Below are 27,952 nucleotides of genomic sequence, written 5' to 3'. Positions count from 1 at the left end.
GGTTTTTGGATGCCGTCATCAGTTCGTTTGTTTCATGTTTATGTCAAATGTAATAATGGATTGTTAAAGAGAAATAGCAGAAGCAAATGGAGAAAATGAGTTATTTTATTTTAGATTGGAAAAACTGAAATGATAGAAACGCATTAAGCTGATTGGTATTTACGAATGGATCAGCAGACGAACAACATTCAAGAAAAGTGAGAACTGTTTGAGATTTCATTAATATAAATCCTAATCTCGAGATAGTCCTCACTTAAGCAAACCTAAACGAATATTTTCTTGTCAATGCACTGTTTTTCACTCTTCAATTTTTTATAAAAACAGAGTAATTGGAGCTCATTTCACGCCATCTTCGCCCATCGGTTTGCTTAAAACTTCTTTGGCGGATAAAACAAGATTTCAGTTCAGATTATTTATTTCTGCTTATATATTTCTGACTATCAATTCAATCCTTCACTTAGCGAGAATTTGATAACAAAGTGATTTTTAAAATTTGACTCCAGCTATGGTTCTCGTTTGCAAAAAATTCACTCAGCAGAATTTTTGGATCAAAAATTTGGTTTCCAACGTTACACTGATATAGAATGGAAGGATGCCTGGTTGTTGAATGTTCAGTCGGTGGGTTTTACTCAAAACATTACCGATCATAAATTATCATTGAATTCGAAGAGCGGCGAATGCAAAATATCATTCATGGATTATAACATATATTTGATAAACTTTCGATAAAAAAATATATACTGTGTCACATTGGGTGTTAAAGATAGTCTAAATTTCTTTGCCTGAAAATATGTCGTTTTTAAAATATTTCCATGAAATCCTAATCATAAATAAACTAAAAAATTCAAATTACGTAGATTGGGATTGGTCTTTAATGTTGCAGGCGGAAATGATAGATGAACAGACGAAAAATATCATTGCAGTGTGCGACTTTTATTTCATTCAAGAAGATGGAGGACGTTTTAAGGTTACAAATCTAAAAACTTTGATGTTGGTAATAGGGCAATTTACCTTTACTTGAAATTTTTATTGGAATTGAGGAAATAATTTCACACAATAATTATTTAGATAGTTTCATATTATAACTATTTCTCATTTAGATATCCTATCCATTTCGTCCATATCTATATATTGCAACGCTTCCTTCATTTGAACATCAGGTCCTATCATATTTATCCAAGAAATATGCAAGTATAATTACAACCAATATCGTGGAAAAAGAAGACCTTGATTTAGTAAGTTCATTTATTGAATCGAAGAAAGCTTTAAGAAAGAATGGACGAATTTCTTGAAAATTTATTTTTCTTGCAGAAAAATCATCTATCAGGATTAAAACGGACATATTTGAAGATTTCATTCCCAAGTTTAAGTGAACTTCTAAAGTTCAAAAAAGATATCACACCAATACTCAAGAGAAATCAGGAAAGAGAAAAGCAAACAACTTCATATACTAATCTTCTTACCAGGTTCATTTGTTCCATTTTAGCAAAAAAAAATTTTTATTAATTGGGTTTACAAAAATATTTTATAGTTTGTTTCGACATAATACGAATTTCAATAATTTTCAGACATTTTGGTCTGCAGGAAGTGCTGTCCGATGAAGGCGGTGTTTTAGAAAAAATTATTGATTTGAGGTTTTTCTTTTCGAAATTTATCTCATTTCAAAAGGTCAGCTGTCATCTCTGCAATAGGAAATAGAGTGCCATTTCTGTTTTTGGTCCACTAATAGTTAGCAACTAATGTATTTGATATTATTGCTTAAGACATACACGTCTTAGAGAAATTGAAGCGTGAGGTCAGCCCGCTTTGGTGAGATGCTACAGAATTTGAAACAAGGACGACTATATATATATATATATATATATATATATATATATATATATATATATATATATATTACTGCACAAATCAGTTAGTATTTGATTACTCAACTGGGTCGTTCTTAAAGATAAGATTGATGCAGCTCTCAACTTTAAGTCTACTTTTATGGTTTTTGTTATGTAAAGATTCAAACGATGTGTGACTTATGAAATTTATCAATTTATTTTTGATGAATAAGGCGTTACCAATTTTCCACCACTAAGAAGCTTACAATTGCAGGGAACATGATTTACCCTACCAAATGAGGGTGTGCATTGATCTGGAAGTATTCGTAGGTCTGTGGTATCGGGTAACAGGAAGAGATCTCGATCGAAAGCCAAAAATAACTCGTCATCCAACGTTGATTGATCCACCGGAACCAGTTGTTTTAGCTTATGATATTGAAGTTACGAAGCTTCCTTTGAAATTTCCGGACAGCAGTTTTGATGAAATCATGATGATTTCTTATATGGTTAATGGAAACGGTTTCTTAATTATTAATAGGCAAATTATTTCCTCAGATGTGGATGATTTTGAGTATACTCCAAGACCAGAATATAAGGTAATTTGTTGAAATTGATCGTATATAATTTTATGTTTTATTTGGACTTATTTGTTCAAATAATTCGAATAATTTGTAAAAAAATTGTTTGGATTACTATCTCAGAATTCCCTTTATGCTTTCTTTTTGATATGTTTTAATTTTTAAAAATCTTTAAGGGAATATTCCGGGTTATCAATTTGCCTGATGAAAAAACCGTTATCAAATATTTTTTTGACCATATCATTCGGCTGCGTCCAACTGTATTCGTCACTTACAATGGCGATTCATTTGATTGGTTAGTGTGTCCCACTAATTAGGTATTCCCAGTTTGTATCCATAATCCGTCAAGAATCAAATTGCAGGCCTTTCGTAGAAGCTCGTGCTGCAGTGCATAATTTGAATATGCAGACGGAAATTGGTGTTTCGAGAAATTCTTCCGGAGAATACAGAGCTACAAATGCAGTCCATCTTGATGCGTTCAAGTAAGCACAATCTCTTCTTTGATTTGTGGAATAATATGTGCATTTATTACAGAATGTAGTTTCAAAACTAATTTTTTAGTCTTTTTCTATACTGACTTTATTTTGAGTATTAAAAGGATTCCCTTATATTTAAATGAATTAATTTGTATGATATTATTTTGGAATGAGATCAAATAGAGTGCGAGAATTATACAATTGAAACTATGTATTAAAATTGAATACAAACGGTTAAATTATTACATTTTTATCATGTTCAGGTGGGTGAAACGTGATAGTTATCTACCGGTGGGAAGTCAGAATCTAAAAGCCTGTACTAAAGCTAAACTTCGGTATGATCCAGTTGAGCTTGATCCTGAACAAATGTGTGCAATGGCAAAAGACGAACCTCAAGTATAGTTTAGTTTGATAGTTCAGGTTCAGCTTCGTTTACTTCAATCGAAGGAAGAAATGAGAGGGAATCAAACATTTCGAGTTTAGAGTTTAATGTCTGTTTATTTGCGTCTATTAGATTTTTGGAAATTTTAGATGTTGGCAAACTATTCAGTGTCTGATGCTGTTGCAACCTATTATTTATACATTAAATATGTTCATCCATTCATTTTTGCGTTGTGTACAATCATACCTCTGGGTCCCGATGATGTATGTCTTTTTCTCTTTGTATGAATATCTTTTTTACTTCGACATTTATATTTGTCCTTAGTTTTATTTTTTGCTGAAAGTTCAAAAAACACTAATAGTCTCTTTCACTGGTAGTTTCATTAAGTTTTTTTCTTAAACTTTAACTTGTTTGGAGACATAAAAGTCCGAAGAACTTATTTAACGTGAAATTAAAATCCTTTTTCCACAATTTTGTTTCAGGTACTTCGCAAAGGTTCCGGTACACTATGTGAAGCACTTTTGATGGTTAAAGCTTTCCAGAATAATATCATTTTCCCGAATAAATCCTTACATTATGGAACAAAATATACCACTGATGGACATGTAATTGAAAGTGAAACATATGTTGGAGGCCATGTTGAAGCTTTGGAATCTGGTGTTTTCCGCGCCGATATTCCGGAAAAGTTCGAATTACCTTTTTTTTTTTTTTTTTTTCAAGACACGTAGATTTTGAAATTGTTAGGCATAAATGTTTTGCAGATTTCGAATCATCCCGGCCGCAATTCTAGATTTAAAACGAGATGTTAGAAAAACATTAAGTGATTCATTGATTCGTGAATTCGGTGTTACCATGGATGAAGTCATTGATTTTGACAAAGTTGTAAGTAAGGTATATAAATTAATTGTTTCAACATTTATTGAACATTTCGAATTGTGTTACATTCAGCATGATTTTTTCGATCACAGAATTGCATTGAATAATTTGGATCTGACACTCAAAAACTTCACAACAGTATTTCCATATAAATATAACCATCGTGTTTTGTACTACTTTGTCAATAAATATTGTTTTTCATACTTTATTTAAAGCGTATTATAGATAAATGTTTGAACTGGAAACGATTACATTTTCTTTGGATCTTATGTGATAAATTTCAGGTTGAAACACAACTTGATGACTTTATTAAGAGACCTTTACGCCTTGAAACTCCTAAAATCTATCATTTGGATGTGGGTGCAATGTATCCCAATATTATACTTACCAATCGTCTTCAGGTTGTTTTTCTATCTTTTTTTCCTATTCCATGTTTCTCTCATAATTGATTTTAGTTTCTATTTTTTCACTTCAACATCAAATTATGCCCCATTCTTGCTAGTATTCTTGATGTTCAGATAAAGTGTTTTTGAGATCACCTATTCACTATCTCTTCTTTAAATTCATGCTTTAATTCAATAAATGCTACATTCAGTGGAAGTTTCAACACAATCTTAATTGTGTTCCTTGTTAATTATCTTAATTACTAGGCAATTGAAACTTATTGAAGTCCAGATTTTTAATTCCAGATTTTCGCAATTTTTTAGCCATCAGCAGTTGTTACAAATGAAGACTGTATTGCTTGTGTGTATAATTCACCAGAAGCAAAATGTCAGAGAACGATGCGATGGGAATGGCGTGGTGAAATCAGTAAGTTTATTATAGTATAGCTATAATTATGGGTATCATAATAATATAGTGTTCATAGTGGTAGTTGTATTACAAATTTATTTCATTATTTTTTCGAAAACAATTCATTTTATAGTGTAATCATTTTATAGTGCCTGCCTCAAGAGGCGAATATGAACGCATTTTGCAACAACTAGAAAATGAAACATTTGGTAAACCACCAAGAGCATTTCATAGCTTAGATTATGAGCAAAGAGTTCAAATTGAAGCAAAACGGGTAAAAGGTAAGTTTTAGTTTCTTTAAGTAGAAACTTTTTTTGATAAATTAGAAGTAGAAATCTTGTTCGTTTTTTTTAGAGAATTGTGGTTAAATTCTTCAATACCCGTTAGCATAATTAAAGCCTCCCAAATTATTTTTTGAATTGTCGGATATACTATTACAATAATAAAGTGTAAAATATTTTATATTTCCAAGTCATATTTTTTACACATTTGTTCAGATTATTCCATTTAGATTTTTGTAAACGTGCTTACGGTAAAACTCACATAACGAGGAATGAGTATCGTTATACGACGATTTGTGAACGGGAAAATGCATTTTATGTGGATACCGTAAAATCTTTCCGAGACAGACGATATGAGTACAAAGCAATGCTTAAAGCAAGTGTAAATTTGGCTTTTATTCATTTCTTTTGCTTCAAATCATTGCTTGTTCTGATAAAACTTTTTAATATTATTTTATTCTTTTTTAATATTTTTCCGTATTTAGCTGATTATCATTTCCTATTCTCCGATTTTACTGAAGAACGAAGTTTATATTTCATTTGTATTTTTTCTTTTTTTTAAAAATACATATTTCAGAAAGCTAAAGCTGTTCTAGACGAAGTATCGGAGGATGATATTCATGCTTTAAAAACAGCCCAGGGACGCATTGTTCTCTACGAAAGTTTGCAGCTTGCACATAAATGCATCTTAAACTCATTTTATGGATATGTCATGCGGAAAGGTTTTAGTTAAAAGTTTATGAAGAAAATTAGAAAACTCTCCATCACCCCAAGAAATCAATATATCATTCTTAGGAGCAAGATGGTTTTCAATGGAAATGGCTGGTATAGTTTGCCATACTGGTGCAAATATTATCACCGAAGCGCGGAAGCTTGTAGAACGTATTGGTAAACCTCTGGAACTTGATACAGATGGAATATGGTGCTTAATTCCGGGGACTTTTCCGGAGAATATTACTTTCACTTTGAACAGTTCTAAGCGTAAAACGGTACTGTTACTGCAACATGGTAGATTTCTTAAGGGTCCGCAAGATTTTTTGCATTTCTAAATTTTTTTTCCTTCCTTTAGTTTAAATATGGACTAATTATAGGTAACTGTTTCATATCCGGGTGCAATTCTCAATGCGCTTATTCATGACAAATTTACAAACAATCAATTTCATCAACTTGAACCGGATGGAACATATTCTGTAACTTCCGAAAATTCCATATTTTTCGAAGTAGATGGGCCATACTTGGCGATGATTCTTCCAGCTTCTAGAGAAGAAGGCAAAAAACTGAAAAAAAGGTGCGTTGAATTTTAAAGTTCTCTCTTCTCTCTGTTGGCTGAGTCAAATTGAATGTTTTTTGAATTTCCAGATATGCAGTTTTCAATTTTGATGGTTCACTTGCTGAGCTAAAAGGATTTGAAGTGAAACGGCGTGGCGAATTAGCACTGATTAAGTATTTCCAGAGTTCAGTTTTTAAAGCATTTCTTAAAGGCGAAAGTCGTGCAGAAGCATATGAGCATGCTGCAAAAGAAGCCAACTATTGGCTGGATGTATTATTTTCGAAAGTAAGTAATTTAGTTTTTGTATAATAAAGAATTCGTCACCCTAATTTATGATGGAAATAGTTGATTTTCATGAATTGATCTATTTGACCCTCCTTGAAATCATAATTCATCTTTTTCAAATCATAATTCATTATTTGTTTTTATTGCTTTGTATAAGCAATAAAAATATCATACTGATTAATAACTTTGCACTTTTTTTAATGTAATACTATCATGTTGTCTGCAACAAGTTAATCTAGAATAATTTATGGTCAAAACTGGTTTTACTGCTTCAGTTTTTTGAGTCTCACCTCTCACGTTTGAGTTTTGTCAAAGTTTCCAGGGCGCTAGTCTGCCAGATTACGAATTGTTTGATCTAATTGCGGAAAATCGGAGCATGTCAAAAAAACTTGATGATTACGGTGAACAAAAATCAACATCTATTTCAACTGCGAAGCGTCTTGCAGAGGTGAGCTATTTTAAGAAACTTGCAATTTTCATTAATAAAAATAAAGACGAAAACTTAGGTCCGAGTTGTCAATTTATATCGTATTCTTTTTTTATTCCTGCGAAACTTTGCCCACGTTACTTCAGAAAAGAAATTGAATTAAGCTATCAAAAAGTTTTCAGTTTCTTGGTGATGATATGGTTAAAGATGTTGGGCTTGCTTGCCGTTTTATTATTTCAAAGATGCCACTTGATGCACCTGTCGCACAAAGAGCTATCCCTTTGGCTATATTCCAAGCAACACCAAACGTCTGTGCTCATTATCTTCGAAAATGGACCAAAGATACAAAAATTACCAAAGATAATATCGATATCCGAAATGTTGGTGTTGATTTACACTCTAAGAGTCAGAATTAGGCTTATTCATCATCCTGGTTCTTAAAGTTTAAGTTAGAATTATTTCGAGAAATTTGTAATTTTTTAGAATGATGTTTTGTGTTTTTCTGATACTGATCCGAAATAGCTGTTTCAAGCAAGACGACTGAATCTTAGAGTTGTTGGCAGATTTAAAAGTATTTAGAATACTGATGAATAATTTCATAACTTGCAGATTATCGACTGGGAATATTATATTGAACGTTTTGGAGCTACCATTCAGAAAATTATCTCAATTCCAGCTGCTCTGCAGAATGTTCCGAATCCAGTTCCACGCGTTCCATTTCCAGACTGGTTGGAGAACAAGCGGCAACAACGAAAAAATGATCACAAACAACCTAAAATCAATGAAATCTTCAAAAAAACCGCTGCACCGGCTTTTACACCTGATATTGAAAGTATTAGCATTTCAAGAGCTACGAATTACAGTTCATTGGATAATGTTACTTTCTTCAACGATTCACAAAACTTAGAGAAGGTGAAATGATTTAATCTTCATATTAAACAGAGTTTATTAATTATTTTACTATATTAATTAGTTCCAGGAGTCTTCCGCATGGAAGCAACCATATGCAACCTTTATTAAGCAATTATAGGGTTCAATATCTATTCAAAAGACTGACCGGTGGATGGTGATACAAAAAAAAACAATTGTTGAACATGGAGTTGAAGAATGGTTACGGTATTGTTTTTGTTGTTCTTGTATGTGACTTATATAACTTGATCACTTTTTTTCCCCGACGTATGGTAAAATTGGTAAAAGTAGCAATTTCTCCATTTTTTTTTTTATAATGGTATCAATGAACTTGTTGGAACGAGATAGATGGGTTGTTGTAGTCAAACTTTTCGCTATAACTGAGAGAACAAAAATCCAAATTTATTTTCATAGCTGTCATCAGAAATTTAAAAATTTGTAGATATTTGAAGGCGAAATGGAAGAAAGAAAGAGAAGAGAAGAAGCGTAAAAGGCAAAATGCTTTATCTAAAGGTATTACACCAATTATTTCAGTGCTTGAACGTGGTAAACAGATGATGCAAGATACAGTGTGGCAAATTATTAAGGTTAAATATTATAAATGTTTTACAGCAAGTTGTAAAGGTAGATTTACTTATATGTGAAGTAGCGTATATTCAAATAATTGTGCGGTTTTTAAGGAATCTTCATTGTTGTACAAGAGAAAAAGTGTGGGAACAAAGGAGGAAATTTCCCGCTTCATATAAATATATATCATAAACCGTAAAAATAACATTTAACATTACTTAGTGTCATTGTTAATAAAACATCCGTTAGTAAAACTGATGAAATAGTTGCAGATATCAGAAACTCCAAGCAAAGGTCTGATGGTATTGTGGTGTATAATTCTTGATAAAATGGTGAAACTCAATGTGCGAATGCCACGGATTATTTATGTAAATAATCGTGAAGAAAATGGTAATTCTGGTATTCTAGTTAAGCGCATTCTCCCACGTTTGAAGCCAGTTTTTAATTTACGACGATATGTTATCGATGAAAGGATATTTGAATCAAGTTTAAAGTATTGCATATTATTTTCATTTTTCGAAATAGCGCTTTCAGTTTTAAGAAATTCGATGAGGAATTAAATTTAAATGAACTTGATTGAAGAAGTTGAATAAAGTTAATTGGTTTCTTTAACTGCTTTTTCCTTTACCATTTTGTAATTAATGCGGAAAGTGTCGAAAGTAACAGTAACAATGATTGCAGTCAGTTGAACAAAGAGCTATGTGCGATGAGAATTGAAGGTGTTTATGAGTCACAGATGCCGATACTCTTCCGAGCTGTACTTACCTTAGGCTGTAGCTGTCGATTAAAACCGAATTTTAAAACAAATTCAGCCTCCACATATGATTCCGAACAACTTGAACCGGTTGGTGCTGATGATTAAACTTTTTTTAATTCCGAAAACAAAGAAATTCAGCTTCAACCATCATTTAAAAGGATCGCAAAATTAATCTGTTCGCATCCTTAACAACGTTTTTCTGTATCCAAAATGTACATCACTATATTTTTTTTAATGTACATTAGGATTTCTCGGTGCAATATCTCCCGGAAAATAGTATTCGCACCTTGTTCTTTTATGAGCACCAGCAGGACAGTCGATGTGTTATAGCGGTATTCAATACAGCATCAAGCGAAGCGCACATTGTTGTAGTGAACAAAACTGAATTAAATTTGCCGAATTTATCAAATATGTATGCCAGCGAGAAAACAAATTTGTAAGTATTTTGGTGTACTGTACATTGGTATTTTTTATTTCAAATGCAGGATTGTTTGTAAATGTACAATTGGCTTTAATTGTTGTATGACTTAATGATGTTTTAAAATACTAGAATGCTCACTTCACATTATTATATTTTAGAAGTAAACTGGAAACATTACGGAAATAATGAAATTTGTATTAGTAACAAAAGTAAAACTATTGCTTATCTTTATTTTCTGCTATTTAATAATTCATTCATTAGGATTTGGAGTGTAGAGCTTGTTTTTTGTGAAAAACTTTTAGAAATATCGCATTTTAGATCTTCTGATGTTGGTGTTTCCTTTTTGAACCGCAAGAATGATATGAATTTCATTGTAAGTCAGTGCGTTACGGTCGAAAGGGCTGATCGAATAATTCAGAGAGTAAGTTTTTCTTTACTCGTATATTTAACAAACCCATGTTTAGAAATGCAAAAAAGAGAAATAGATGTTTCTGTGATTTCTTTGTTAAGACTTATGTATGAAACATTATTCCATATGACTTATTAGCATAGAGTATGTGTTCTACTCCTATTATACCTTTCTTTTTCCTTAATGTTTGTTAAAATGGGATTTGACTATTGTAAATTGCTACATTCTAAGAAGAAATGCAATTGCTTTTTGTAGCAACGTACATCAAAATTGTAAAATGTAGGATTTTTTTCGGTCTGCTATTATTCATGAATAATAATATGTTTTTAAAATAATGAAAAAATGAAGAGATTTTTTCTCCCGTTGTCCTAGTTGAATAGGAAAATACTTCAAAAACCGTTAGACTCTTATGTTCACCAGAGAAATTTAAGCGGTGAAATGCGAAATCATGGCTTGCAGCATTCAGTGAACAATGAGATTTTGTAAGTTATTGATTGCGACTATAAAAATTTTTGTGCAACGAGAATAAATGTATTACAGTATATTCGAAATTTGCATCATGTTGACAGTTACCCAGTAATGATTGCTGTGCAATCGAGACAACAATTATCTGCATTGGTTAAGCGATTGCCATCTCTTGATAACTATCCTCTTGTGCGAATTCATGCTTGTGAACCATCTGGTCTTTTTAATGTTCTGGATTGGCAACGTATTGTCCTGAGAAGAATTATCAAACATTACTTCAATATGTTTCTATATTTGCATGTAAGAGCTAACATTCAATTTGGAAAATATTGCTAGCACGACGTTTATTAAAACTAGTAGCTTAATTTTAATTCAGAATCTTCTGCTGGAATCCATTAAATTCAGTTCGGATATTATATCGGGACAGAAGTTCAATATAACAATGCTTTTTTATGTGGTTACAATAGTTTATTTTCAAAAACAAAAGGAATGATATTATCTCCTAAAATCTCCACGTTCTAGATGTTTTCTTTAGTTATACATTGAATTATTATAATAGCTTTAAATTTTATGCACATGAACTGTTTCAGCAATATGTAGAAGTGAGCCGTTATTTGCATGTTCCGATTGGTAATATACCAGAAGATTTTTCTACATTTGGTCCAGATGTACTATTTGCACGAAGTTTGATCAATCAGGGATATGTTCTATGGGCATCACCGCTTAGCCGACCGGATCTTGGTGGTAAGGAACTGGATGATGCCCGTCTAAACGCTGTTTGGTCATCACTTTCCGTCAATAAGCAATCAATTTGTGTGGTTAATGAGTCCTGGTATGTGTAATGTGATATTTTTTGATATTTCTGGAGCGATTGGTTTATAATGAATGCTTGTTGCCATAATTGCACTAGTAATTCTAAACAAATGGGAAAATGCTTAGGTCTTTTTAATGTTGATGTTAAATAAATAATTATGTCAGGAACATTAAGGTGAGAGGGATGATAATCTTGGTGTACATAGCGTCTTAATTTCTAATTCTATTATTTCATGAATGCTTAAGTTTTTTTCCAAGCTTTACATTTTATTTTTAAAGCTTGGAAACTGATATATGTGTTGAGCTGGAATTGGGCGCAGTTGATGTCACAGCAATTGTGCAGTCAGCAAGTATCGCTGATGCAGAAGGTGGTGTGGATTCGGTCGGATTTTTGACTGGAACTGTTTTGTCAGCAGATGCGCTTCTTGGATATGTCCGAAGTATTGCACAGTATGATGAAGGCGCCGCGGTGGCAGGTCCATTAAAAGTGTGTTATTTTTGATATGACATGAAAAAAACAAAACAGAGATTAGTTCATTACTCTAACTACTATTAATCTTGGTTTAAGGCTGTAGTACGGTATTAGTCATTTAGCTTTGTTTAATTATTTTTTAGTTCGATAATTTAAATTATATTAATATTTAGGTCCTTCGACTATTGTTGCATGACTGCATCAAAGATATTCATCTATATGGTAATAAAATTGCTGATCAAGTAATCATTAGCCTTGATCGGTTGGTGAATTTTTTATCCATAGAACTGCCAAATGTTATAGAAAATGAAGTTACGCACTAATTTTTTTCTGGGATCATTTCTGTGTGTCTTGCAAATGCATCCTCATTCCTCAAAATTTTCCAAGGAAAATTCTGAATAAAACTACTTTTTTTTTCTTTATAGCTGGTTACGCACACAACATGCATTAATGTATGATCCTGCAATTGTTCGCGTAGTTGATATACTAATCACCAAGCTAATCCTTTTGCTAGTTGCTGAAGTACGTTAAATACTTCTCATTGGGAACAATGATTGATAACTTTTAATAGGGCTTTTTGTTTACCAAAACGGGCTCTTTTTTTTTTTAAACAAGTTGGACTTCAATCTTCTTAACTCAGTATCTTCAGTCAACTTGATGGAATATATTTCAAGCTAGAATCACCCTGGAAGCAACCTGAACTTGCTAATAAATTGCGCAAAAATTTTCCACTAATAATGACACTATTTCAATGGCCCATGTCTGAAAGCTGTAACAATGAGATATAAAAGCGTTTTATTCAATTTTTAATTGATTTACTTTCTTAGTGATGTTAACAAATCAAAATTATGCGTTTTTTTTGTTAGTTTCAGCGTACTTATATATATCTTATTCTACTTGGTCATAAGATAAGCTGATATGCTCTCTTTAACAAGATTTTCTGAGACACATTTAAAGTGAATAACGAGGAAGTATTTCTACATTTAGCTAAATCGTTTGGGCGGACGTGTTATTTACGCATCTAATTCACGACTTATTATGTGCACGAAACGCTCGTCTCTTGAACATGCGCAATCATTTGTAAACAGCTTGCTGTTATCACTTGAAGAGCACTCAATTTTTGCATCACTGAATGTTAAAGCAATTAAATTTTGGGATATTTTATTGTGGATTGATACGGTAAATTTCTTCTAATTTTCTGTGTTTTACTTAATAAAATTCTAATTTCTGCGTCTTTGCCTGAATGTCTATTTTTATATTTGATTGACGTATCTTTGGGTTTGCTGCTTTCATCAGTCTTTTCAAGAATGAGTACTCTCGCTCGGGTAGTCTTCTATATCGTTTTTTAAACGATTGATTTAAATCGTGACTTCAATTCATTTCAACTTTTTTTGTCTTTTACCAGTAAGTTTATTTCTTCTTTATCTTTTCAGAATGATTATATTGGAATTCTTTTGGGTGAAGAAGAAGAAGGCAACGAAGTCACTGTGAAACTTGGTACATCTAATTTTATTGAGGGAGAAAATTATCGAAATTTGTTCAAACAGACATTAATCGGATATCTTGTCTTAGTAGCTCGGAATGTAAGATCAACTGTAAGTTCATTTTCATTAAAGCAAACTGATATTTTTTAAGCAATGGATTTGTTCAGAATAAAGAAATTCAAAGCGCAATTTCTGTCCAAATTTTTTTAAGTTTAACGAAGTTCTTATTAGTTCATTTTCAATGTTTTGAAATGTTTTTTTTCAATGTTGTTTTTTTTTTTTTTTTTTCTTCTTAATTGTTACATATTTAGAACAGCGTAGAGGAGCAGCAACAGTATCGCTTAAATCTGGTGGGGAACGAGGTTACAGAACAAATGTTTGATTTCCTTAATAATTTGTCATTAAGTTCTGATATTCGGGAAAATATTGATTTGCGAGATTCAATTATTTTGATGGTGAAAGGAATATCGCATTTCATTGGACTCGACTGTATTGTTTATGAATCGATTTCAAAGGTTCTGTTGAATGTAGACTTCGTTTTAAGGGCAGGATTTCAGGATTGTTCTTTAATTACTTGAATCCAATTTCTGGAAAAGGTTAGACTTGCTAAGTTTGATAGACAGGAATGTCAAATTTATGTTTATGTGGAGTCCAGTTATTCAGTAGTTTTTTCTTCACCTCACTTACTTTTTAACATTACTGAAGGTTTAATTCTAGTATCATGTCAAATTATAGTAATGTCGGAAGAACATGCATTGTAATCTCATGTATATAAGTTATTTTATTAGGTTATACCTAAGTGATTGTCTATAATAAAATTTTTAGTTGCGTTATCAACTTCTACGTATGTTGGATGTGAATGATGCATCATATGATGGTACATGGCAATCGTTGAACGTTTCGTGCACCTTGACCCAATTATTTTGTACCGTTTGTTGCCAGTCAAATGATTTGGATATATGCCAATCAGAAGCATGGATTTGTCCAAGCTGTGGGAAACATTTCGACTCATTTACCATTGAACAACTTCTAATAGAACGAGTGAATCAGCTTCTGATCGCTTATACAATACAAGATTTAAAGTGTACACGTTGTGGAGCGGTAAGTTTTCATGCATTATTGTGTGCAGCATGTTTTCAGAAAAATGGCGCCATATGACTTATAAGTTATTCGCATAACTGAATCATTTTCAGGTTCGAAGACATAACCTTTCCCTTTTCTGCGATTGTTGCGGTGTTGAGGAAAACATTATATCACCTGCCGAACTTCGCTTCAACCTGGAAACGATTGGGAAAATAGCTCAACAACATGACCTTATGTGCTTATCTGAATTATGTGAATGGACGCTGTTCTGATCTTTTACAGCCTAAATCCTTATTAAGCGCAGTTCTAGATGCTTCAAAGCATGGTTACGTAAGACTTTAGCTGAAATATTTCAAACGAACTTTTACTTAGATTTCTCAGCTCTTTGAAGTATTTGTACATTCTAGTGCTCTCAGCAACAGTCTCTTATTTCACATTCATAAAGTCACTCAATATGTATTTACTTACTTTTTAATCACAATTCACTTCACCTTTACAACTGCGCTTACAATGTATTAGATACTCGTATCATTCTTGTGCCTTAAATTTGCCCCGTCTGATTCGTTAAGTTTTCATTTATTATCATTGATTATGAGCTCTATTGTCCATTCAAACCTTGCTTCTCTAAAGTTTTGCTTTTGAAACAACATATTCGTATCGTCATATATTTCTCTATACTTCTAATCAAACAAAAAAAAAAAAAAAATTAAAAATGAAACCCAGTTATGTTTTTCCTTCTATTCTTTCAAAGAAGTATTATTTCATTAATGGATGTAAAAACTATTTTTATTTCGTTCAAACACAAAAAGTGAAAAATCGCAAAGAAATGGGTGCTACAAATGATTTCACACCGTTCAATGTCAATATATAAACATTGCATTAATGGTTTTTCCACTCCCATCAATCCAGTTCATCTAATGGATTGTTGCTAGACCATTTTGTTGCATCAACTGTTTGCCGACATATTGGACAAGTATTGTGCCTCCTAAGCCAAGGTAATATGCACTCTCGATGAAAAATGTGCTGACATTCTAGGATAGCTACCAATTCATCCTGAATTTATAAATATTTTGCAATAGCTCTCATTATCACTACAGATATAATAAAAAAGCTTGGAGCTCTGAAACATATACAATGGGTTGATATATTATTTCTAGCCCTTTTCAGATAAGGATCACAGTTTTAGAATTCGGTTGATCTGGCTATCAGGTGTGTGTTCGACCGGTTCCGCAGCAGCGCTAACAAGCGACTCATCTGCTGTCATTGGCAGCTGTTGTATGCACTGCAGTGAATTTTTGGCTGACAAAACCATCTCTTTCTAGCCTTACGTACATTTGAATGTTCTCATGAACAAATTTTGATTTCTTCAATGGGAAACGTACTTAAATGTTGAGTTTTTGTGTTAGTTTCTCATACATCAAATAAAGAAAAGACTGCTGGTATAGCAACGTCGCAAATTTTGTGGCATTAACAGATGAAGTAACCACTGATCTTTTAATCTCATTAAATTAATAAATTTAATATGTACGGAGCGTCATAAAGCTTAAGACAAACTCGAAATCTTCGAATTATAAAATGAACACTAAGTCTAACCTTTTTGAAAGTTTCCATACATGTGGTACACTGTGCCCCACTGTCAATATGTTTCGGCTCCACCACTGTCATGGGTAAGTTAGCAAGCAATTTAGGATCGACGGGTGTTGAACCACCTTCAAACTGATTCAGAAGCTGTGTGACAATTTGATCTAAGCCACCTTCTCCCCATGCATAATCTGCTATGGGACCATGAAGAACACTGGAATTTTTCCGATAAAGCACATTCATTACAGCAAGATCAGCAACTACTAAGCGAAAAAATATAATGACGCACAACACGATTCACATGAGTGTCAACGTGAGATCTTGATTGTTCTGGAATAAAGATGATGCTAGTCAACAATGTATCACACAAAAATCAAAGCCAGGCAAAGAAGCAATAATATAATATAATAAGAGAAGCTACAGAAAAATCAAATTCTTAATAACAGTTGAAAGCAGCAACTTACTTTCCGTGAGCATTTGGGTCACGAGTAATTTGAAGCTGTATCTGAGCTCCTTGTGCCGATAAATTCGTCAGTAATTGATTTAGGAAAAGCAGTATAATATTTTCATCATCTCCACCACCTACAGAAGCTCCATGCATAAATCGTATTGATGAAGGCTGCTGGTATTGATCTTGTTGCTGATGAGCGTTACTTGAAGAACTTACATCTGCATTTCCATGCTGTCCATCTGAGATCATCTGGCCAAGGAACTAAAAACTCATGTGTTTCCATCAGCTTTTTAAACTTTATTTGTTTACTGTGGCAATAAGCAAGATTTTTTTTTAAAAAAAAAGTGACCAAAATAAAAGTTAAAAAATTTTCACATAGTAAGAGGATAAAGCGAACATACCATCCCAAATGGTGGCATGTACGATCTGTTGTCTGTGGAAAGCTCCTCAATGAATTCGCTACCACATCTCGCACAAACAAAATCCTTGAAACCTTCCACTTTAAGCTAGACAAGAATCACATAGACTACGGTCAAAACTAAACTTTAAATAATCTACGAATATGTAAAAATGGGGCTAAATCAATGAAGTTAGATCATGGAGAATGATTCGACGAACTGATCTGCTAATTTTTTATGAACAGTTAAGTTTAAATCATGGTCATATTACCAATACGACAAATTTTAAGGATCCATTTATTATATATAAAAACTGCCAAGAAAAAAAAAAGAAAACTCACTCCATCCCTTAATGTCACTCCTTGTTGACAGTTATGACAATAATATGTCGACATTGACATCGACATCAAAATGAAAATTAGCTGCCTTAATTGGCAGATAATCCACCAGCTTGCTTAGCTGAAGCGGAAAAGTCAATTATGACATGATATAAATCAACGATGAACTGACGAAATCGTTATACATTATGAACAAGTTTGTACCGAAATATATTCGTTAAATTGATGATGGATTTTCTAAGAAAGCATTTTTCATTTGCATCTTCAATGATAATAAAAGAAAATTGGATAATCAAAGAGAATTAAAATAAGTAAAAGAAAATGGCTTATTATTAACATTGTGTTCATGGAGACATGTCGTGAAATGCTTTAAATCATTTCACGTAACTAAGGAAAACGAACAATTCAAATTCCAGCATTTAGATCTAGATCTCATGCTTCATTAGCTGCTAAGAGAAAACTGCACCTTCTTGAGGGCGGCTTCCCGATTCGGTATAAAAAACTTCCAGTATTTTGGAATGTATATACCATAGCATTCAAAAATATGCAATAAGTTGGCTTAAGCATCTCAAACTATACCATTTCTTCCCCAAATGATAATTGAGCCAACTGGAAGAAATTAGAACTGAAATTAGCAGTTCAAATATTTTTGAATCAGTGCGACCGAAGCTAACTACAGCTTACAGATAAGGAATCCCCAATAAGATCTTTTAACAGAGAATTTCAGAGTAGATACCTGGCCATAAATTTCTAATATTTCAATAATGTTTGAATTCCAAACAGCACAGAATCCAAGACCACTGTAGAAAAGTTATATTTCGGAGTGATGCAAAACATAGTATGAACTCTAACTAGCTTCACCACATCAGAATAAAGATCGATGCACAAATAAAAATTTGCTGAAACTTCATTTACTAAATTGCTTAAGCTGATAAGAGCCAACGGAATAAGCAGATAAATATAGGATTATAGCCGCATTGTCCAACTGACTAATTGTTATGAACATTTTATTTGTTGTGAACAGAAGTAGATGAAATAATAACAACAACAACAGAATACATAATAAATTTTAATCATTCTCAACAATGACCACAAATTTTTATTCCAGAGAGTCTGCTTCTATAACTTACCACTCCGATATTTTCTTTGTCAAACATCTTTTACTCATGGTAGTCACATCAAACTATTTCTTACAGTTTATCAGTCAATCAAATTACTGGAGATTCACTACTGTCGTACTCAAAAAACAATGAAATTGATATTAGACGAATGAAGATTTTATAACAACAAAGCAAATCTATCGTCGCTTATTTCCTCGTTTTTTCCCATGTGTTCGGACATTTGGATTCCGCCCAGCTTTTTGCAACGACCGTATACCTAGTACTGCTGACCTAAAATCAAAAGTAATTTATTAACGAAGACCATTGATAAGCAGACTTATTAACGAAGACCACTGATAAGCACACCTACATTTGATGTAACTATTGAATAGAATTTATAATTTGTTCAAATCATGTAAGGAATTTTATGCATCCCTAACATATGTAAACTACAATTGAATAAATTTTGGTTTTCACAAAAAGATTTTTTTTTTCTACAACTACTTTTATTAATTTTTTAAGTCAAAATTTCTACAACCCCATACTTTTATTAAATTTGCTAAGTCAAAATTCACCTGCTCATCACATCCTTTATAATGAATGGTCCAGGTTCCGTTGGATCCTGATGACAGCGAGCCATTCTGTTCTGTGGCATGGGTTGATCTTCAAAAAGCTGTGGTCCACCAGGATGCTTTCCACCTAAATATTATTAAAATAATAAATGTAATTTCTATTTCTTATGCAACTAATCTAATGTCGTTTAACCCATGAATTGAACCATGTTTCCCTACCTCGCAATTTTGCAATCCTAGCCCTAAAAGATAGAGGTCGTCTTTTTGTTTTGTACGATACATTTTTCTTGAAAAAAATTTTGAAAGACAATGAGTGAAAGTTACTAAAGTTACGCACAACTAAATGATTGTAATTTTACCAAATAAGTTTCTAATTTCTGTAATTGAGTTACCCTGTCACAGGCAAAATCACAAGTGAAATCAAGATGACAACGGTTCCATTTTTCTAAAAAACAAACAATTTGCTTGCAATATTAAAAGCAAACCCTTCGGAGCTGGAAGGGAATATCTGAGTCCACGTGAAGACTGCAATCGATTCCAATTAATATGAAGTTGCATCATTCCATCATCAGCAATACTAACAGCAACTCGATGCAATGAGTCATTTCCGCATCGAGGACAAAAACGCTTTGTCATTACATTTGTTGTCGCAAAGCACGCCCAACATCTTTAAAAAAGAATTTCTATTTATTTCTAAAAGCAAAGCTTAATATTATTCGTTAAAAAGATAAATATCTTATTCGATCTATAAGTCATATTCTATTCACAGCTGAGAAAAGGAACAACTTAGGGAAGCCTCAGATAGACTAACTATGTGGTCTTAACTAGGGCATAAAATTGTTCGTGGTAATAATTTTCCCTTATTGTTTATTTCCTTTTCTCTTCTTTCTTTAATTTTTAAAGTCTTTAATCTTTTTCTTTCTTTAAAACTTTTTTTAATTTTTAGAACCTAATTACTATTCTCTCTGATAGTAAGCTGTATATTACTAATTCTTAAATCTTCCATAAGAATTGAATAATGACATTTCAAAGCCTACTGATTGCATAAATACATCTTAATGTAAAATATTAAAAAAAAAAAAAAAAAAAAATGTGAAAATTGATGACTTCAACGGATGTGCGTTAAATATTTCTTTTTTTTTTTGTTAAAATGCACAAGCTTCGAATCTTGACTGGGAAATTTACCTGAGAATATAACTATTCAGTCGGTGTATCCTGTAACCGTTAATAGACAATAAATAAAGGCCTAAACGAAGAAGGACGTTCTGCATAGCAAAATCCGTTGTAACACAAGCCACCTAAATATAATCTTTAGATGTGTTGCTAACTGCAAGCACTTCTAAATAAACGTAAAATTAAAGCTTGAAAAGTCAATTCGACTGCAACAGTTTGAAACCTTCATTTCTTTCTCCGGCATTGATATTTCACCTATATGTCCTAATATTTCATCCACATTATCCTCTTTTAACCAAGTACCACCATCACTGCTGTTGCTGCTAATGCTAGTACTATCAATAGCATCATTGATGCCTTCTATTTCTGTTGACACTGCCTTTCCTTCAGTTCCCGTAGCATCCTGCAATGTGTAGTAATAGTATAAAATTAATTATCTTATTTCGGCAGTAAAGTTACAGAGATGACGGAGAGATATCTAGTAAGACAAGAAAAGAAAAATCATATCCCAAATAATCGGTAATATGACATGCACTGCTCTAAACAATTAAATAATGTAATACTTACTTCATCCATTTGGACATCTTTATCATCCAGTTTTACTATTGTGTCTTTTGTTTGTCGACAATTAATTACTGACTTGTTATTAATAATTTCCAGATCATAGCGTAAACCATCTTTTCCATACTGTCTCAAGTGAAGGTCATGCACCAATGAAAGTAATTTTAAATCTACCGCTGATAATGAGGGGTAATCACCGGTTTTCTTCGCAAATTCAGTTACTAAAATAACTTTTGACATATTCAAACAGAAGTCCAGCCTTGGTTGTATTAATTAAATTTGCAATCAACAATGCAACCACATCGCATAAGCTTAACATCATAAATGAGAAACATATAAAAGATATCAACTAATACAGAAAACCGCAAAAGTTTTGTGTGTTCTCAACATTGACGATGATTTCAACAATCGTTCAATACATGATTTGTATTTTACAGGACACAAAGAATTCGTATGTCAGAACTGTAGGTGAGAAAACTACTACACAAGTGAGGAAGTCTGAACAGATAGCCAACGTTTTTCAGAAGAATCACCAAATAAAAATTATAAAAATTATAGTCACCGAATGCCATATTACAACAACCAGTTATTATAAACTTAAATAAAGAAAAATGCGTGATGTACTACTAAGCCATATCGACATAAGGTTTGATTCAACGTAATGAAACCAACTGATATGGAGAGATTCAGTAGTAGGTTCTTGAATGTAAATATTATACGGAAGACTATCAAGAAGATGACGCATTTTTCCGCACTTTAATTCGTTGATCACTCCCGGCACCGTGTAAATCTCCGAAGCCAAATTCTAAAATTTCTTTCGTAAAAAATGAGAAATGGCAACCAAATCCTAGATAAGAAAATAGCTCAAACCTTGCAAAACGATAAATTGATGACAATTAAAGAATTCGTCTATAAAGTTTATTGCTAGCATACTGTCAATTTCAGTACTTACATGCAAAGGTATTCGTTTGATAAACGCATTGGAGTCAGCTACCAATTGTCGTACCGGAACATCTTCAGGAGCCTTCATAATGTTTGATTTCACAAAATCTACAATCCCATTGATAATTTTTTTTACATAAGAAACTTTTGCTAGCTAATCAAAATATAAACCCCAATGAGCTATAATCAATTTTATGATGATTAATCATATTCAATACACATGTTAAAATAGATAAATCAGTTGATGTTTGTCATATATTATAAGAAAAAAAAAACAAAGAAAGGAAAGGATAAGTATGAGATGTAGTGAAAAACGCACAGTGACGCCAATAGGAGAATTACAAAAGATTAAAAGTGACGACCACATGATGTTATACATTCAATGATTTAACTGACCACAAGAGACATGTAAATGCATACAAGGGTATAACTGATTTAGTGATAACATAATCAGAGAATGTTATGATAAGATAACAACAAGGACAGATATGATGAAAAGCGATCACCGCCCACCTCCACACAGATCATGCATCAAATTCCCCAAACCGCCACGCATAACTGCAACAGTAAAATTAGAACAGATTTGTATGAACCGTGAAATACACAGCGGAAGTTTAGGCCGAGAAGAGAAAAATCGGTGAAGGAAAGGTCGGAGTGGTATTCAGATGGGCTGTCAAGTTTCGGGATTATTATGTTTTCCGTTTCCTGAAGTAAAGTGATGTCGTTTACTTTATCAAAGCTAATATTTGTCAGTCAAGTAGAATTTTAAATTGTGGATTATGTAAAAATAAAAGGTGTTTTAAATTCAGAGATCACTTTTAAATTCAAAATCAAACATTGTATTGCTGATTTTTATTTAATTAAAGCACTGAGTATTTAAGAAATGTTTTTAATTCTAGTAAGATGAGATGGTGATAGATAGAAATATTATGGAAAGTTGAAAGACTAATCATTGGAGTTGTAATTATTATTTTGAGGGATGCTCAACATAGTAAGGAACTACTTGCTTAGTATATATACATTGTTGCAAAATGTTTCAGAGAAACTTTATCTCTTATAACAGCGAAGTCATTATTATTTTAAATTAGTTATTCTGTCTAGCATATACATCCAAAGATTTAACTATTTCACATTACTTTAATCAATCAATAAAGATTCGTTTATTTGGAACTGTTGAGTCACAATTTCATTTCATTGTATAAAATAAAAGACTTAAAAATGAAGTTTCAGACCTCTCAAGTAATATCAGATACAATTCGATTAAATTGTATAGTGAGAGACTAAAGTTTTCATCCATCTCGTGTGATACATTCGTCAATCAACAAATTTTAGCACGAATATATTCAGACCTGATGTTGAAATGAAAATTTTTTTTTTAACTTTGTTATGTAAGGTTTTCTGAGGGTCTCACTTTGTTAATATATAATGTTGTTTTTTTTTTTTTTTTTTTTTTTTTTTTTTTTAAATGAAATATACAAGTTGTGAAACTTTTGCATGGAATTGGACATTAACCTGTTTTCAGTTGTTTTCCATCACGATTTCTTTTCATTGTATAAAATAAAGAACTTGAAAATGAATTCTTAAATCTTTCAAATAATTTTAAACACACACGATTCGGAAAATTATACAGTTGCGTCATGTTGAGAGATTTTTCAAAATTTGTTTAAATACAATTGAATTGATGGAATTTATTCAGTGTAATTGCAGGTGAGAGATTGAACAGGATGGGCGAGGCGCAGCAATCAAATATTCCAGCAGTAATTCAGAAGGTGCACTTCGGCAGTCTTGCTAATGAAGAAGTTGTTCATAAATTGCAGGTACTGGTTGTGTATTTAATAAAAACTGGGAAATCGTCTTCCTACCATAAAATTGATTCATTGATTAATCAGTGCTCTACGTTCTATTTTGGCCTTTAAAATTTGTAATTTGTATATCTTTATTCGGTGTATCCTGTATTGTTTGGTAGAACTGAATTCTCAGGTGCTATCCCAGGAGGAAGTTTTCTATTTTCATTGATAGTGATGGTAAGCTATTGAATTAAAAGATTATGGGAGTAAATTATAAGATAGGGATTATAAGAGTTCAACAAATGAATTTTTGAAAAAAAAATTCAATTCATGAAACAAATATTAAACACATGATGCTTTTTGCCTTTCACCACTATTGCTGATGAGAAAAAGCAAGAAACTTATTGTGTTGAGGAAGATTTCATGCCTAATTCTTTCAGTGAGTGATAAATTCAATTAAAAAAAAGTTCTTTTCGAACCGAATAAGGGTGCTAGTCATATAATGATAATGAGTTTTTTATCTATCATTTACTATTGGTTTGCGAAGTTGTAGGGTTACTATTTTGAAAGTGTTTGTGAAGAAAGTTGCAAGTTTTTAAATGGCTACTGCATTTCAGGCAGAAGTTGAGAAACGTGAAGCTGAAAGAAAAGATGATCAGTTCGATTTGGAGATGGTGGATAATCCCATGGAAAGGGAAGTAATGGCAGAATTTGAAAGACGACGAAGAGCTCGTACTTTAACTTTACCTACGGATGATGGCCATGTTAAACTTCTTTTGCGAAAACTTGATGAACCAATCTGTAAGTTTATTTCGACTTCATAGGTTTTATATATACATATATATAGGCTAGGGAAAGACGAAATTATCTATGCAGTTATGACTAAATACTCCTGCTGGTTTTTTTTTTGACTACTTTAGTGGCCAAAAACTGGTGAGAGAATAACAATTAGAATTAGTAAATTAACCGAGATAGTGATAGTACAAAACGTAACAACTAAATATTAGAAATCGTCAAAATGTCAGTCCGTTTTGAATCTCTCCACTTGTTATTAAATGTTACTCGTTCTTCCTGTTTTTTAATGACTTATTTCAAATGATGAACCAAATATTTTAGGTCTTTTTGGAGAGGACAAGTTGGACCGGAAGGAAAGGTTGCGGGCTTTGCTATCAACATTATCTGAAGAAGAAGTTACAAGGATACTGCACAGTCCTGAAGAAACAGAAACCGTGCAACAACGAGATTCATCTACATGGTATCATAAAGGGCCAGTAGCTCTTCGGGATGTCCGCGTCGCGATTGCTGATTTTTCTTTGAGAAGAGCTCAAGAAAGATTACGGAAGGTATACTGTCTAAAGGTCACTATTATTGGTTTGAAATTATTGCTGATATTAATGATTAATTTTGATTTCCAGGCTCACGAAGAAGCTACTCGTACGACAAATGATGCTGCTGTGCGTGCACAAGAAATGCATCGGTGGGTCGCAGCGCTGACTGTTTATGGTTCACAAGTGGCAGATGTTAGACCTGTTTCCTACTGTGAATTTTCACCTGACTCGAAACATCTAATCACTTCTGGATGGTGTGTTTTAGATTTTATCGTGATAAACATTCGTTTCCTAAACTCTCATTGTTAAAGTCAATGACAGGTAAAATGTAGAAGTTGTAACTGAGAATAAGAGCTGAATAAAAGTGAAAAGCTGAAATGATTAGTACTTAATGTTTACCATCATTCATTGTAACAGATGAATATATTGCTGACATGTGAATTCTAAAAGGCTTCTCCTTAATTATTTCAAAATTGTATTCTTTAGGTGATTTCATTTTTAGGTCAGGAGAATGTAGCATTTGGTCGATACCAGAAAGTAGTCGTGAAAGAAGATTTGTTGGACACGCCAGCCAAGCAGGATGCGCTAGATTTCATCCAGGGGCATATGTTTCGCAGGAATCATATGCACTGAATGCAGCTAGTTGCAGCCATGATGGGACGGTAAAATTATGGAGCCTAGAAAGTGATTCGCCACTATCTGAACTGGAACCACACTCTCAGCGGGTCTCTCGGATTGCTTTTCATCCATCTGGACGATTCCTTGCTTCTTGCTGGTGCTCATTTAAAATCCTTCTAAACAGAAATAACAATACATTGTATCAATAATGAGAGTATGCTTTCATGCCATTAAGATTGAAACTGGTTATGGGAAAAAAAAAAAACCTATTTGTCATACTTTTAACATTTTCAGCCATTGGTATGTGATTTTAACGATAAGGAGTTCTCTCTAATGAATGCACATACAATGAAACTCGTTAGGAAATCTGTACCGTTACTAAATGTTTTTCAGGTGAAAGATTCGTTAGCTTATTAGACGGTTGATAATTTTCTCTTTTCAGTTTTGATTGCTCATGGAGACTATTTGATCTGCAGTATGGACAGGAAGTTCTTTTTCAAGAAGGACACAGCCGGCCGGTTTTTCATGCCGATTTTCAAGTGGATGGATCACTCATTATGACAGTGTACGCTATTAGATTATTATCCTATATATTTTATTATATTATGAATTTGATTTTTGCAGCGGAATGGATTGTTATGGCCGTGTGTGGGATTTACGAACAGGGCGCTGTATTATGTTTTTGGAAGGCCATCAGAAAGAAATCCACTGTGGACAATGGTTACCAAATGGGTAAGTTGGAAAAGTGTTTTATTATCGGTTAAAATGATTTCAAACTGCTTTTCTCATGATAATGTTGTACATAAAAAGCTGAGATGAAATAGTAAATCAATTAATTGTTCCAGTTATCAGATGGTCACGGGTTCTGCGGACAATAGTTGCATGGTTTGGGATTTGAGGATAAGGCGTGCACTTAAACCAATTGCTGCACATACTTCTCTTGTATCTGGTCTTCGGGTAGAATCAAAAGGACAGTACATTATTACATCATCCTTCGATAACTCTCTAAAAGTAAGTGTTCTGAAATAACATTGGAATTGCTAAAAAGGAAGTAAACAGAGGTAATGGTTTTTTTTTTTTCTGCAAAAATTTATCAAGATTTTATGGTTTCTGCAATAATCAAAAGGACAGTACATTATTACATCATCCTTCGATAACTCTCTAAAAGTAAGTGTTCTGAAATAACATTGGAATTGCTAAAAAGGAAGTAAACAGAGGTAATGGTTTTTTTTTTTTTCTGCAAAAATTTATCAAGATTTTAGGTTTGGGAAACTTGCGGTTGGCGTCCTCTACGGCAGCTCATGGGTCATGATACGAAAGTGATGGGAGTTGACATATCTCCCGATGGAAAGTGGGTTGCAAGTGTTGCTTTTGACCGTACCTTCAAACTTTGGACGAAACAGCTTTATTAAATTGTGTGATCTCTTACTTACATTTGCAAGGAAATTTCATCAAGTTGAATAATCATTTAATACAAAGTAATGAATAATCATTTGATTTGTATTACACTCTTGATGTGGCTTCCTAAACGAATTTTTCGAAACGCAAACCCTTTCTACACTTCCGTTGTTATTCTGAGGATTGCTACGAACACATTTGTAGTTGAATGGTAGAATCTGTGAGATGAGAGAAAATAAATTTTTTTTAGACAGAGATAGGATTTTAAAATTTTTGTTAAGGGAAGAGATAGAAATTTTTTTTTTCTTTGAAAGTTTGTTGTTTGATTAAGATAAATGAAAGTTGTCTGGTAACCTTTTTTGCGGAATTGGGAATACCACTTTTTTGGTGCAAAAAAGTTAAATTCTGTGATATTCTTGGTGTAAGAGTCATTGTTTGCTAAGTGTTTACAATTACGATCTACTTTAATCGATTTAATACTGCTTTGTTATTAATAATTTTAATAGTGGGTAATTGATTTGTTGACTAATGTTTACTTTTTGAAGTTTGGTTTGGCGCGTTGATGATGAGCAGAAGTCGTATCGAATAAACTTGCCCTTTCATGTAACCTTAAAATGAAATTATTTTTCATTCATAAGGCAGGACGCATTAGTTAACAGTATTTTTATTTTCTTGTTACACTTACAGGTTTGTGTCTTGATGAAGTGTTTTGGAACGCTTTTTCTTTTCAAAACCAAACTTCTCACAAGCCTTATTTTGTTTATCTTTCTCATGTTCTTGTGTTTTCATGATGCTTTAAGTGAAAGAAATAAAATTCAACAATCTAGAGGAGTTTAAAAGGAATTCAGCTTTTTATAGTGATGACCTTTCCTATCAGACCTTTTGAGCGAAAAGAAGAGGAAGTAAAACTGGATCTTTTGGCATTTTTACACCTTTTTTCTCTACTTTTGAATTTCAATAAAACGCATGCTACTCAGTACGTCGAGTTATAAATCGTCACATTTTATGTCAGATTGTTTTTATTTATTTATTGTAGTTTTAGTTATTCTGTTTTAAACAGTAACAAATTTATGTTTTGTTTTTGTATTTTGTGCTTTTCACTTTTATCGACTCCTTTACCCCCTTTAGGTTC

The 27,952-nt window shown here is 32.6% G+C and overlaps 5 protein-coding genes across 6 annotated transcripts; 2 read left to right on the top strand and 3 right to left on the bottom strand.

Moving 5' to 3' along the window:
- Nucleotides 1-165: 165 nt before the first annotated feature.
- Bma-pole-1 (DNA polymerase family B, exonuclease domain containing protein) lies at nt 166-14,845 on the top strand (the record flags this gene model as incomplete). Its single annotated transcript, XM_043080167.1, has 40 exons — nt 166-197; nt 504-618; nt 884-967; nt 1,101-1,235; nt 1,312-1,466; nt 1,569-1,634; nt 2,101-2,422; nt 2,581-2,699; nt 2,767-2,886; nt 3,144-3,276; nt 3,412-3,525; nt 3,745-3,947; nt 4,024-4,153; nt 4,423-4,539; nt 4,846-4,948; nt 5,080-5,211; nt 5,442-5,587; nt 5,789-5,933; nt 6,007-6,200; nt 6,303-6,499; nt 6,571-6,766; nt 7,089-7,214; nt 7,376-7,573; nt 7,803-8,105; nt 8,224-8,309; nt 8,545-8,689; nt 8,942-9,162; nt 9,351-9,513; nt 9,672-9,862; nt 10,166-10,268; nt 10,797-11,021; nt 11,312-11,553; nt 11,814-12,021; nt 12,180-12,268; nt 12,432-12,528; nt 12,994-13,185; nt 13,440-13,601; nt 13,802-14,005; nt 14,316-14,591; nt 14,684-14,845. 40 exons carry the CDS (start codon nt 166-168, stop codon nt 14,843-14,845), a joined length of 6,351 nt encoding a protein of 2,116 aa, XP_042936101.1.
- Nucleotides 14,846-15,473: 628 nt separating this feature from the next.
- Bm6802 (rnf126-prov protein, putative) lies at nt 15,474-17,410 on the bottom strand (the record flags this gene model as incomplete). Its single annotated transcript, XM_001899803.2, has 5 exons — nt 15,474-15,626; nt 16,167-16,368; nt 16,619-16,866; nt 17,007-17,090; nt 17,345-17,410. The coding sequence occupies 5 exons, from the start codon at nt 17,408-17,410 to the stop codon at nt 15,474-15,476; spliced, it is 753 nt and encodes a 250-aa protein (XP_001899838.1).
- Nucleotides 17,411-17,430: 20 nt separating this feature from the next.
- On the bottom strand, nt 17,431-17,877 carry Bm13632 (rnf126-prov protein, putative; the record flags this gene model as incomplete). Its single annotated transcript, XM_043080166.1, has 2 exons — nt 17,431-17,462; nt 17,808-17,877. The coding sequence occupies 2 exons, from the start codon at nt 17,875-17,877 to the stop codon at nt 17,431-17,433; spliced, it is 102 nt and encodes a 33-aa protein (XP_042936100.1).
- A 761-nt stretch (nt 17,878-18,638) lies between these two features.
- Bm6803 (nin one binding protein, putative) lies at nt 18,639-21,777 on the bottom strand (the record flags this gene model as incomplete). Its single annotated transcript, XM_001899801.2, has 8 exons — nt 18,639-18,732; nt 19,017-19,140; nt 19,499-19,680; nt 20,199-20,311; nt 20,410-20,589; nt 20,754-20,968; nt 21,420-21,552; nt 21,700-21,777. The coding sequence occupies 8 exons, from the start codon at nt 21,775-21,777 to the stop codon at nt 18,639-18,641; spliced, it is 1,119 nt and encodes a 372-aa protein (XP_001899836.2).
- A 1,272-nt stretch (nt 21,778-23,049) lies between these two features.
- Nucleotides 23,050-26,834, top strand: Bma-prp-4 (U4/U6 small nuclear ribonucleoprotein hPrp4, putative; the record flags this gene model as incomplete). 2 transcript variants are annotated; one of them, XM_043080165.1, is made up of 10 exons in its annotated part: nt 23,050-23,077; nt 23,397-23,506; nt 24,094-24,277; nt 24,593-24,819; nt 24,892-25,058; nt 25,307-25,579; nt 25,865-25,987; nt 26,047-26,154; nt 26,268-26,433; nt 26,685-26,834. In XM_043080165.1, the coding sequence occupies 10 exons, from the start codon at nt 23,050-23,052 to the stop codon at nt 26,832-26,834; spliced, it is 1,536 nt and encodes a 511-aa protein (XP_042936099.1). The 2 variants fall into 2 exon arrangements, with proteins under 2 accessions (XP_042936099.1, XP_001899835.2); XM_001899800.2 differs by lacking the exon at nt 23,050-23,077 and having other exon boundaries at nt 23,414-23,506.
- Nucleotides 26,835-27,952: the final 1,118 nt, after the last annotated feature.

The sequence above is a fragment of the Brugia malayi genome (assembly GCF_000002995.4).
Source record: "Brugia malayi strain FR3 genome assembly, contig: Bm_v4_Chr3_scaffold_001, whole genome shotgun sequence".
NCBI classification, from domain to species: Eukaryota; Metazoa; Nematoda; class Chromadorea; order Rhabditida; family Onchocercidae; genus Brugia; species Brugia malayi.
The sequence above is the reverse complement of the archived record's forward strand: the minus strand, read 5'-3'. Positions and strand labels throughout refer to the sequence as shown.